This window comes from Rhinopithecus roxellana, chromosome 17, assembly GCF_007565055.1.
Source record: "Rhinopithecus roxellana isolate Shanxi Qingling chromosome 17, ASM756505v1, whole genome shotgun sequence".
NCBI classification, from domain to species: Eukaryota; Metazoa; Chordata; class Mammalia; order Primates; family Cercopithecidae; genus Rhinopithecus; species Rhinopithecus roxellana.
The window spans coordinates 51,032,746-51,046,174 of NC_044565.1; the positions used below are offsets into that span (position 1 = coordinate 51,032,746).

The window sequence follows — 13,429 nt, forward strand, 5'->3', positions numbered from 1 at the left end:
GTACATTGTGCCCGATAAGTAATTTCTCACCCCTCACCCCTCTCTTGCCCTCTCATCCTTCCTGGTGTTCAATGTCTATTGCTTGCAATATTCTATGAGCTGGAAAACCAAAATTTTTAACTGTTAGGAAAAAATGGGAGTAAATAGTATCTGAGGGCCCCTTCATTTTGAAGATGCCATCTACCGAATCAAGTGAAGCTTAGTTTAATCTGGCAGGATTAGATTAATGAGAAACTATGCACCCAGAAGAGGTACATGCTAGCAATGGAATCAGGAAATGCTTGACATGTGAAGACGAAGAGTGATCTTGTATCATCATCCAGCTGAGAAGCCCTGCAAATGTATAGGCAATTCTCAAACAAATCTTAATGGAAATATTTATATAAAATAAACATGAAATGTAAGTGGAAACCCGGTGTCCTGTTTATGATGGTAAAAATTCTTGACATCTCTTTCTTTTTCTCTTTACCTGTTTTAAAAATATTTTCATCACCTTTTATAAGTTTTACTAAAGTCTTTCTATGTATTAACATTTTCCAGTCAGCTATTTAAACTCTTTGTAGTTTTACTCAGTGGGGGAAGAGAAACACAAATCCACTCAAATAATCCCAGGAAAATAGAAGCTTTTTAGAGTTTTGGTTTGGCTACATTTAAATCCAAGTAACTGTAGCTTACTCAAACACAGTGCCGCAGTTGGCAGTGATTCAGTGGCTCAAGTTTGTCGTGGCTGCTCGAGGAATCTGAAATTGCTTTTTCCTCTTTCCTGATCACAAGATCACACCTGCATCTCAAGCCACTACACCTACACCCCAGATGGAAGGAAGAAAAAATGCAGAAAGGTGCATACCCACTATGTATGCCTACCTGTGGAGGGGTTTTCCTGGAGGGCTCAGTGAAAAACTTTCACTAAAGCCTCATTGACCGGAACTATGTCACATGGTCATCTCTCTCTGCAAGGGAGCAAAGGGAATGTAATTTTTTTTCTGGCTTTGTTGCCATTCAAATAAAAAATTATGTTTTTGTTAGTAACAAGGAATAGCCAAATACCTCCCAGTCTGCCAGCAGCCTGGCCACAGATTTGCTGCAGGAAATCCCACAGAGCTGGGGCAGAGGGCTGCCAAAGCCCGCCTCTCCCAGATACCCCAGATTCCTCCTCTCAGGGCTCCTGTGGTTCTCCCTTACCATTTCTCTGCTTTCTAGGTTTTCCTCCTGTTTCCAACCTCCTCGTTTCAGCTTGTGGTGGCTACCTCAGGCTTCAGAGTTCCTCTTGGCCTCCCAACTCCACTCTCACCAAGAACTAGGCCTGTGTGTGTGTTTCTTAACTGCAAATCTGGGGCCGAGAAGCCTGATTATTAGTGCAGTTCAAATCTTAAGACAGACTGAGTGAGTCCCGGTTCTGAGCAAGCCTATAGTCCATAAGCTGCTCTTTGGTTAGTAGCCAAGGGGCACTGAGCGGAACATGGTCATTTAATCCAGCTGGAAATGTGAGTTTGCGAAATCCTTCAGAACAGAATAAGGATAGCAGAAATGACTGGCACCCGTGGTATTTAAACACAAGCTAAATGCACCTTGGTGATGATTTAACAGAAAGAAATCTTTAAAGGGTCAAAAATCTTCTCTCTCCTAACTTTTTCTCATGTACTAGAAAAAGTTAGATCCCATGTTAGATCCAGTTGTCTGTTTGATCATAGGTCACAGAATGTGTAGCTCTGCAGTTCAGTGCTATCAAAAGACTGAATATAAAGTGGCACGAAGAGCTGCTCTGCTAGGACCTCCATGTTCTCAAAACACCGAAAGAATGGCATTTCTAATGAAATAGTATGTGCTCTGACCAATGTTATAATCAGGATTCAATTTTTTCAAGTTCACCAAGCTATTCGTTTTATGAAAGAAATGACTTTTGTGGAGAACCGACATATTCTCTGACAAGGCTATTACTATCCATATTTGGATCATGACATTGTGTGAGAGGAGACTATATTTAGGATATTTATAGATGAGCTATCACTGAAGGAAAGATCCCATCAACTCTTCCCCTCACTCCTAGATTTACTGGGAGAAGATCAATGTTTCAACATTTTGTTTTCTTAAAAATTATATCAGTGACATTTTAACCAAAGGGGTCAATAAATATATTACATTTTAGAAAAAAATCTCTTTAAGAGAAACACCACATCACTGAAAGGTAAATTGTATAGCAAATAGTACAAGGAGTCCCAATGGGGAATTTGCCACATATTGAGGATCTATTAGTGCTCACTGCAAGGACCTTCTTTGCTACATAAAAATTCTACAGGGTCTATGTTTTGTTTCCTTCAAAAGGTATAAAAAGAAAATCCTACCAAGATGAAAGACATTCAAAAATATTCTGAAATGAGGTCAAAACATTGAATAAATGATAGAACTATTAGAAAAAGTTGCCATAGACAGGTCTGATATTTGTTCTTTGGTTTGTAGTGGAAATTGACATAACCAAGAACCTAAGAGTGGTTGTGTTAATTGCACACTTTGAGATTTTTTTTTAGAATACAACACAAACATTTCTACAAAACCAAATTTAATATCCAACACACACTCACCATGTAAACACATCTTTTAAAAAAACTGATAATAATTCCAAGGATCACTTACAGGCTTTCATAAAAGCATTTTATATCAAGAATCTCAATACAGAATGATTTCTATGTCAAAATACATTTACACTGTAAATTGTTTATAGGGGAAAAAAAAAAGACACCAAGGAATGGAGTTTGCTGGCATTGAATTCAATAGCAGCAATTGCCCCTGATATTTTTCCTTCGTTTTCTACTTCAAACATTTCTGACAAAACACGTTAATCTACCCCTCTACACTTTGTCTGTGGTTTTATTGGCTCTATCGGCCAGTTTAATATATCGAGATGTGATCGCCACAGGCATTCCCACTGTCAGTAGCTCTCCAACCTGCCCAGAAAACTCACTTTCTGTGGGCTTCCTCCTGCCGAGGCTGACAGCCGCGCTGGGTGCTGAGACATGAGGAATCTTCAAGCCTGTCCCTAACATCTGGTTTGAGACAACATTTTCAGAATTAAACAGCAGTTATCAAATGCAAAACTAGAAAAAAGTCACGTAAAAACCACAAGTGAAGATTGATCACACAATTTTATTAGAGTCTTTTGAACAAATGTAATCCTCTGTGAAAAACTCTTGCAAAACAGACATTGGAGTGTACTATTTTCAACCCTGAGCATTAACACTGCATACCAAGGGGGGGTGGGTCAAGAAGCTGGTTCGATTGAAGCACAAGCACAAGCCACTGATATTCTCTATGTGATCAGGTTTTTACAAAAAAATACATAGTTTTCAATAAATAATGCTTAATTTTACAACTTTGATACAGCAATGTCATACACCGTTTCAACACACTACACTCTGCATGCTAGATAGTCTACGAGAAGACGAAACTTTGCCATGCATTTTCTTTCCCCCCTAGTGCTATCAAACACTTCATCCTCCAGCGCACTGCCTCAGGTAGCTTTACCCTCTCTCTGTTTCACAGCAATAGGTCGTGCGCTGGCATGCAAACTCTAAAAAAGGTCCCCCCCACAAACCACTCAGACTTCTACACAAAAGGGTTTTTCAGCTTTTCTGCTCCCAAACCTGGAGTGGCTAAGAAAGTAAGTTTCATGTGGCCTTGGAAAATACACACTTGTTAACAGTGTCATGCTGAAAACTGCTCTAAAACATCAGGTGGTTCTGTCCTGGTGGCCGTCACGAAGCATTATGGGATGCCATAACCACTAGGAGTCCCAAACCGGAAAAAATAGGCCTCCGTTTTAAAACAGTCAATTCAAAAAAAGGTGTCACAGAACAAATGCAAAAGACTCTTAAACCCACAACATATGTACAAGAGTAAAAGTAGACAAAATGGGAAATTAATGAGAATGGCGTATAACGTTTCTCCCTATGTGATTCAAGGGAGGAGGCATACTGTTTTTGAACAAAAGCTGGATGAAGAAAAATGTGACAGAGGGCCCTTTGTCAATATCTATTTGATCAAAATTCTTTATATGATAAATTACTTCCAGTTGTTCTGCTTTTTTTTTTTTGGAAGGGGAAATGTAATGTGTCGAAGAAAGTAAGACAAGTATCGTATTAAAGAAGTCTCTTAGAGGAGCCTAGAGGAAATCCTATTTTTTATGCCTTTTTAAACTTTTTGTCATATTGCTTTATTTAGTCATTTTCACAGCAGAGAAAATGGAGTCTACGTGACTACATAAAAGAAGTTTGATCAAACAGTGAGACGGGAGCCTCCACATATGCACATCCAGGTTGCTTAAATTCACCAATTGCTCGTTGGAAACCACATCTCAACTCGATCATATTGCTTTTAGTGGTTTGTTTCTCTGTAGAGAAGTTCTCTGTTTGCAACTGCAGGCAACTATAAGTTCCCAAATCATTTAAAACAGTCCTATCTGTGCACTGGCAGAGGTGCTAGATCTTGTACGAATATCTCTACCCAATAAAGTTATTACTTTTATACACGGAACATTATGAACTTGTGTCTCCCTTTGTAAGCCATTTTATACTTTCTGCACTTTTGTGCTTTTATTGAGTATAAAAATAGGTCTCCTTTAAAATTCTGTTTATTTTAAGTTCACTAAAAAACTACTTGTTTGTGAAATTCTCTTATAAACTCACTGCATCCACATGGAACAGATAAAACTAATTAGGCAGCTAATGGATATAGGTAGTGTTAAATAAATACAATGAAAAAAAATGAAGATATGGTAGGAATCAAGGGGAAAAAAAAAGCCAGCAGTAAGTAAAATGGAAGAGAGCTCAGTTTTATAAATTTCGTTTCATCTTTATTGTGGTTGAAAACGTAGGCTCCACAGGAAGGGGCAAAAAACAAAACTGAACAAAAAAAATCCTGAGTTGTTATCAAAGAGCAGAATTTTCCAGATCATCAAATAAAAGGGGATGTTATAGAATAAATCAAATAGAATGAACAGTGAGAAAGAACCAATAATAAAAATAAGCCAAATCTCAGAAAAGTATGTCAAGAGTTACATGGAGACGGTTACTTTGGGAACTTGTAACTTCCTGTGTTAGGATAGGTAAGGCTCATTCTTGTTATCCTCACAGGCTTAGGCTATACAAAGGGTATTTGCAACTGACATTCCTAATGGAAATTTTATAAAATTTGGCCCTTAGAATAACTGAGAAATATCCTGAAAAAATCTTCCCTGAAACTGTAATAAAGAAAGTTTCTTATCTACTGATAAAATTGACAACTCAGTAAACTATTTTCGCTGGTCTTCCTACATAAGAAAAAAGCACAAATATATTTGCCTCAGAAATCTGTTAAAAGCAGGGAACCACACAGTAAAAGAGTATAAAGATTCTATAAATGGGAGAGTCCAAGAAAACCTCTCTCAAAGTGTCCACAAGGATACATATGCCCATTAGAAGAAAAGTAAGAATATACATATTATTAATCATATCAGAGAATAAGAAAGTTAAGATTGATATAATATATTTATATTGAATGACTACTTTAAAATAGAGCAACTTATTTGCCTTATTTCTCAAATTCCTTGCTCGAAAGTCACTTAAATTCTGAAGTAAAAAACAAATGTAAATTTCTTGTACTGTACTAGTATCAGATGATTATGATTTCAACTCCCAGAGAAGAGAAAAATAAGTCTTGTCTTTTGAGTCTTTTTCTTTCAAGAAAAAAACAACTAAATCACCCTGACTGCTACATTTATGCATATTTAAATCACTTCCCCTTAATTAACATTAAAAAGAAACATCTCTGCCCAAAAGAGTTGTAATGATTTCTTTCTCTAGCTAAAGGATAATCATTCTACAAATAATTTGCCCAGTGTCTGTAGTCATTCATAACATACATAATATTTGCAAAGCACAGTTTAAGTACACTGCCTTTTATTAGCATTTTTTTTAAATAAAAGGGATGCATATCAGAGTGTAAGAACTGGAAATTACTTCCACAGTTTAAAGAATTAATAAGAGAATGCTGGTTCAATTTCTTAAAGATGGAAAGCTTACCAAAATGTCATCAGAGTCTGTGAACTACTTATAATAAACAGCAGGATCCCCACTGGCTAGGCTGCCGTGCACACAGCGCCCACCCCCCACCCCCAGGTTACCATTTTAAGATATTCTGTCAATGCTTAGTTAAAAATAAGACTTACTTAAGAGACCAACAACAACAACAACAAAAATCAATTAAACTTTTATTGAAGACTATCCAGTGGCAAGAATACCTTGTATATTATATTATGTTTTAGACATTCAAAAAAGAATTCATTAAGATGATTCTCACAATGCACTCATCAAAACAGCCTTAAATATTGTTAAAAAGCGCATTGAAGCGCCTGTCCTGAGTTCTAACAGGTTTTAAATTTAGGTTGCCAACCAATTACTTTTATTTTTCTATCAAGTTAGGCCACATGGCTTTAAAAAAAAAAATCTGGACTATCTCTTCCCATTCTGAGGCCAAATTATTACTTTACTAATTTACTTAAGTTTCCACTTCACCACAGAAAATGTCCAAGATTCATCTATGATTAAAACATAAAATACATGCCAAGTTTTCAGGTTTTCAAAATACATAGATCAGCCTATCAATGGGTTTACGCTGTCAACAAGTTTCGGAACTGCAGCAGAGGGCTGCCACATAAAATCACCAGCACGGAGCAAGTGTCAATTGTAAACCGCTGGTTTAATTATTCGTGGCTAAAATAAATGTACCACCAATGGCTGCATTAGTCTACATGTTGAGGGGGTGAGGGGTAAGGTAAACAACTCCAGAAATCCAGTTCTATATTGAAAACCTGGTTAACGCCATCAGCCCCTTCTTTTCCCAAGTGTACTACTGAAATCTGATGGTTTATCGAAAGGAAAAAGCCACAGAAAAGAAACCTGTCCATCTGCAGCAAAAGCTTGCTGGCTTCGCATCCCAGGGGTGGGGGCTGGGGAGGAGGCTCGCCCAGAGCGGGAGGCTGCGGGGCGGGTGAGAGGCCCGAGTTCGCAGTCGCGGGGCCGGGGGTGAGGTGGTGGTAAGATCTAGTAAGGCAAAAGCAAGCGGGAGGGGAGGAGGGAAGGGCGCTGGGGCCCCTTTGGCCTAGCAGCTGCAGTTACTGTGCGGACGCTTCCATTCGGTCTCGCCAAATCTCAGTAAAAATGGAAGGCCAGACCTCGGTCAATCATTTCAGTAGGTGAAAGAGTCGTGGTGATTTTGCAGCGAGTTTCAATTAACCACTGCAAACCTCCTCCGCTGCAGGCGCCGCAGCTCAAGAGGCTGAACTCCGGGGCTGGCACGCTGGGCCCCGTGCAGCCTCCCAGCCTCCCTCCTCCCAGCCCCAGCGGAAAGAGGCGGAGGAGGCTCAGAAGGGGGGCGGGAGCCCGGGGCGCGCGTGCCCGGCCGCGATCGCCTGCCCTGGCCTGCCGCGAGGGCTTGGGGACACAGGCCGGCCAGGAAAAATGGTGGGGAGCGAGGGGGTGTGGACAGGCAAAAGGCGCTCAGCGAGCAGGGAGAGCCAGCGGGATGGGTCGCGCCCGCGCCGCCGCCCGAGCCCCCAAGAGGCTCCTGGAGAACAATCAAGATGGGGATCCACCTTTGTTGTGGCGGCCCCCGGGGAGCTGATTCCGGGGCAGCCCCTGAGCCGGCGCGCGGGGAGGGCGTGGTGAGGGCCCGGGGTGCGCGGGTGCGGCGGCCGCGGCGGCCGCCTGCTTCCCGGGTTTGCTTTCTTCCTCTCACCCCGCAGCCCCGAGGCTTCCCTCCCCGGCCCGCGGGCCCGGGACGCCAGTGCTGGTATCTCCACGCCCCTCCAGGGCCCGAGGCGGGGCGCGCCCAGGAGCACGCGGTGGCGAGGCAAGAAGAGCCAGGCACCGGGACGCAGAGCGGCAGGGCTCTGCCTTTTGCGTCCCGGGCGACCGCCCAGGCGCCCTCTGCCACCTCCTGCTCCCCACGCCCTCACCAGTGGTTCGGCCCTCCCCGGCACCCCGGAGGCCGCGACTCGGATCGCACAGAGGCCATGCCATGTTCCTCGGGGTGCCCTCGGCCAGCCTGCCGCGTCCTCCCCCAACTCCCACCTCCCTCCCGCTCCCAGCCCGGGTCCCGCCGCGCCCCGCGCTCCCTGCCTCCCCGCACAGTCCTTCTTCCCTCCGACAGCTCCACGGCCCCGGGGGACAGAAGGAAAGAGACACCGACCACTTCTCTTCCCCTTCCCCCTTCACCGCTAGAGGTCAAACACTGCGCCGCGCTCTCCGCCAACAACCAGCTCTGAGCACACGCGAAGACGCAGCGTTAAAAATAAAGAACAGAAAAAATTCAAATCTGGAAACGGCTGTCCCCACCCTTTGAGAGGCGGGGATAGAAGTGCCCCGAGCGCTCGCTGCCCAGGGCGGCTGTCACCGCGAGGTTCAGCGGGGACGCGGCCCGCCGCAGAGAACACACAAGCCCCAGCTAACAGGACCCCGACCAAGCGAGCTGGCAATCCAGGCCCCTCCGTCCGCCCCTCCCCAGCCAGCTCCCGAGCCTCCGCGCTGCCCGCCCGCCAGGGTGGGTGGGGAGAAGAGGCAGGGAGTGGAGGAGGTGAGAAAGGAAATGGGGAGCTGGAGATGGAAAGGGAGGGCAGAGAGAAAGAACACCCTTCCCCTGTCTTTCACAACCAGCGGAAGAGGTAAAAGAAATCAGCCTGCCAATTGAACACTTTTCAGCCTAACCCCCTAAATGTAGAATTCTCTCCTGCCACCTCCCCCCATCCGCGCACACAACAGCCTCACCACCGAATGCTCTGCGACAACGGGACCTCCAGTTTGACTTCCATAGAGACTATTGGCGATGCGAGTTTCTATCAGTTCCAGCTGATTTATTAAAATTGTCAAGATACAGACTTCCAGCACAAAAAAAAAAAAAAAAAAAAAAAAAAAACAGGCAATGATGTCGACAGTGCATTGAGTCTGCTTTGCCACCATTTGCTACAAAATATGCAGATGGTCTGTACTTTATTTAGATTATATTGCACAAAATGAGAAACTTTTTAAACTATGTGCCTTTTTTTTCTTTTTTGCTAAAAATCGAGAATCCAGTTTCAAACCTTCCATCTGGGGCCCCATCCACATCACAGCGTATGAGATACATAAAGTCCTACTATAGTACAGTACATATACAATCTTTAAACTAAGATAACAGCTCTGAGGTCTATATCACCATTTTCAATAAATCTTTACCTACAAATATTGAACAAATCTCTACTATAGCTGTACAAAAAAAAGTTTGCTTTTTTTTTTAAACCACAAGGCCTTTAGATGCAAGGATTATTTTAAAATTTTAATCCTTTTTAAACCAGGACATAACGTACCAACATACTTGCATGCTAAAAAACAGAGGAAAAAAAAGAAATCAAAAGGGAAGAAGTGCCTGAAAGTCTTACTGAAAAAACACAGCAAGAATGTTCCCTTTTCACTGTACAAAAATACGCCTGAAAATATATTAATTTTTAAAAAAGACTGAGGTCTGTTATGTATCAAAAATGTTTCAATACCTTTTGTACTGAGGTCTAGGCTGTCTGGTATTCAATCAAGGAGGTATAAGGGAACAAGTTACAAAAAAAAAGTTGGCAAGTAGAAATCACATTTGTAAAACCATAAACAATTTGATCTGAAAAGTAAACTCTGATCTTAAGTCAGTTCACAGTTTTTTTTTTTTTTTTGTAAGCGTTTGTACAGTCTGCATTTTTTCAAGCTCCCTGCAGTTTTGTTAAGAATCGGATGCATAGAAGACATCAGTTTTCTCCCTCCAAAAAAAAAAAAAAAAAAAATTAAATTAACAAAAGTTGCAATGGTCCCTTTTTTTGTTGTTGTTTAAAAAAAAATCACCAGTTCCTTAAGTTCTCTTAAGAAAAAAAAAAAAAAAAAAAAATCTCCACCAACTCCCTAGAGTAACAGTTGTGCTGCCAAAAGGGTCCTCTGCAGACGTCTTCCAGACTTCAAAGACCGACAAGCTTCAAACAGCGCCTTCCGGAGCGGGTCCTACCTCCCCTCCCCCGCCCCGCCCCCTCTGCCTTTGTTGTAATCACGAATTTCAGGAAAAAGAAATAGTAATTACAAAAACACATTTTTTGGGAAAAAAATCACAACTCCAGACTAGGTATGCAACTACCTTGAGACACGATAAAGGAAGGGAGGGGGGAACAAATAAAGGACAGGAAAAATGTTTAAAAACTACTCATTTCACTTTAACTCCACCAAAATTTTCATCATGTTTTCCAATTTCTTTGCGTCACGACATCTTATCAATATCATCAGCATCTTCTTCTCTCCCCTCCACCCTACCACCGCCACCATCAACACCACCATCATCATCATTATCATCATCATCATCATCATCATCATCATCACCACTACAACTTCCTCCCAAGGAACCCAGCTCTGCACCCGCCGAGAGAAAGAGCGAGCAGCGGGCGCCCCTTTCAATACGTGAACACCAGGTCGGAGAAGTTCGCCTCCAGCCAGTCCCCCGCGATCATCTCGCTCAGCTCCGGCGTGCAGTAGTCGGGGAACTCGAAGTGGGAGCCTAGGCTGCCCTCGCTGAACGAATCCAAATCCTTATCCACCAGCGACAGGGACAGGTTCCCGGCCGCCGCGCCGCCCCCCAGCTGCTGCTCGCTGGCGCTGTGCGCGCTTTGGGAGAAATTCAAGCTCAGGTCGAACATCAGGTCGTCGGCGTCCTCGCCGCTGCTACCGCTGCTGCTGCCGCTGCTGCTGGACGAGGAGGTGGACACGGAGCGCGAGGACCCAGGCGACAGCGCGGGCTGCGCGAGCGGCGGCGGGTGCTGCTTGGTGATGTTCTTGAAGCTGTAGTAGAGGCGGCTGCCGCCCCCGGCGCCCGAGGTCGCGCCGGCCCGCACCTCGTCGTAGAGGCTTGCGCCCTCGGGGGACTCCGCGGAGCTGCTCAGCGTGGGGCTGGCGGGCACTTTGGCGACGTTGTAGCGTCTCAGCAGCTGCGACGGCTGTTGCCCCGGCGGCTGCAGGAGCTGCTGGTGCGGCGGTTCCTCGTCCTCCTCGTCCGGCTCCTGCTTGATCTGCAGCTGCAGCTCGTCGTCGTCGTCGTCGTCGTCGTCGTCCTCATCCAGAAACACGCACTTGACCGTCTTGCCCGCGCCGCCGCCGCCCGCGCCGCTCACGCGCAGGCTGCCCAGCACGTAGTCGTCGCCCGCGCCCCCGTAGTCCCCGGCCTGGGCCGCCTTGCCCGCGCCGGCCTTGGCGCCCGCGGCCGCTGGGGCCTTGAGCTTTCCGCATTTCTTGCTGGAGCCCTTGGAGGTCTTGGCACCGCCCGCGCCGCCGCTCGCGCTCCCGCCGCCGCCGCCGGCCGCGCTCTTCTCCGGGCTCTGGCTGGCGCTGGGCTTGGCCGAGGGGTCCATTTTGGGCTTTTTCCGGGGCCGGTACTTGTAGTCGGGGTAGTCGGCCATGTGCTTGAGTCGCAGCCGCTCCGCCTCCCGGATGAACGGGATCTTCTCGCTGTCCTTCAGCATTTTCCAGCGCTTGCCCAGCCTCTTGGAGATCTCGGCGTTGTGCATGTCTGGAGACTGCTCCATGATCTTCCTGCGTTCGATCTTGGACCACACCATGAAAGCGTTCATCGGCCGCTTGATGTGGCCCGACGCCGTCTTGCACCAGTCTGGGTCGCTCTCGTCCAGGGCCACCGGGCTGCAAGCCATGAATTCGCCCTCCTCCGTGTCCAGCGCCTCCCGGGGCAGGTTGCTCTCCGCTTCCAAGCTCTCCGCCTGCTGCACCATGATCCGCTGCGGGGCTGGACGCTCCAACCCGGGCCACTGGGTCTCGTGCGGAGGTCCCCCTCCCCCTCCCACCCCTCCACCTTCCTGGGCAAGTTGCAAAGTCCTCGGCACCCCGCTTTCGCGGCTCCCCCCCTCCCCCCCGCCCCCCCTTCCAGGCTGCACACAGCGGCTGCGGTGGCTTCGGCGGCGACGGCCGCCGGCGCGCTGGGAGCTGCGGTCGCGACAGGAGAGGCGGTGGCGACGGCGGTCGAGGCAGCCCGGGACCCCTCTCTCCGGCTCGTGGCTCCCACCGCAAGAGCCGGATCCCGAGCTCACCCAGGCGCGCGCGCTCCTTCTGCAAAAAGTTGAGGTCTCTCTCTCAACTAGTTATCACGGTGTCATATGGGTGACATCACTCCCCCGGCTAGCCAATGGCTGGGGGCCGGCTCCGCCCATCTCCCTTTATTAACTCGGAGGCCCCGCCCCTCCACCCCTCCCTCCGGGCTGCTTTTGCAAAGATGGGGGTGGGGGGGAGAGGAGGCATGTCTAGAAATATGTTATTTTTAAAAAATCCGCGTGTGTGCACAGATGCGCCTCTCCCCGGGATGCTCGGAAGCGGCGCGCGGCACCACGGGGAGCGGGCGGCCAGGGGCGAACCGGGCTGGTCCGGGCGCCGGCGCGAACCGAGGACCGGGTCCCGGGAGAGGCCCCGCGCACCTTTGTGCCCAGTCCCCGGGAGGCCCGACGGCGACAGCGGACGGCGCGCGCTCACTCCCCTTGTGCACACACTCGGGTACGCGCCCAGCCTGAGACTGCCGCCTCTGCCCGGCTCGGAGTCCGCCGCGCCCGGCCTGCCCCGGGGTGGGCGCAGCTGCTCCCCGGCGTGTACCCCGCGGGGCTCGGCCGCTCCCCGGCGTCCCGGCCCCGAGCCCGCCCGGTAGCCCCGCGGCGGCCCTGGCCGACGGAAGGTGGCGCTTGAAGACAACAACCTTCCCGGCACGTGGGTTCTGCGCTCCTTTTCCCTTTCTCCCTTTTTGTAAGGCAAAGAAATCAATTTAAAGCTCGAGAGGCGGTGAGCTCCCTCCCCCGTTTGCATTTTTCTGTTTTGTCCTTTTTCTCCGTCTGTTTTCCCTCCTCGGTGGTGTTTGGGGACGCGGCTGTGCGGGTTGGGTTGCGCCGCGCCCCGCGAGCCCCGCCCCGGGCGGGGGCCGGAGTAACGGTCTGCGGGGCCCTCGGGTTCAAGCTGGCCACTCCCAGGGCTGGCTCCGGAGCGGGGTCTGGGTCCCGCAGGCTCCAGCACGCCCGCGCCCCGCCCGGCGTCCCCGCGAGGGGCCCGGCGCCCTCCTTCCCTTCTCCCTCTGCTCCCCGCTCCTCCTCTCCCCGCCCCCTCCTCCCCTCCTCTCCCCGCCCCTCGCCGCTCCTTTCTCCTTCCCAGGCCTCCTCTTCCTCTTTGTCCTTCCCCCATCCTCGGTCGCCAGCTCTTCTCCGGCAGCCTCGTCCTGAAATCGTGCGGTTGTGAGCCTTCTGGGTCACTCATAAACCAAAGAGAAAAACAAGGTGCACTCGAGTTTCCAGTCTAAATATTTCCCCTGGAGGTGGAAAGGTGCGCTGGCGCCGGGGAGCCGCGACCGGGCGCGCGCT

The 13,429-nt window shown here is 48.1% G+C and overlaps 1 protein-coding gene across 1 annotated transcript; it reads right to left on the reverse strand.

The window, feature by feature from the left end:
* Positions 1-3,121: 3,121 nt before the first annotated feature.
* On the reverse strand, positions 3,122-12,141 carry SOX11 (SRY-box transcription factor 11). Its single transcript, XM_010378084.2, has one exon. The coding sequence runs from the start codon at positions 11,807-11,809 to the stop codon at positions 10,484-10,486; it is 1,326 nt and encodes a 441-aa protein (XP_010376386.2). The 5' UTR covers positions 11,810-12,141; the 3' UTR covers positions 3,122-10,483.
* Positions 12,142-13,429: the final 1,288 nt, after the last annotated feature.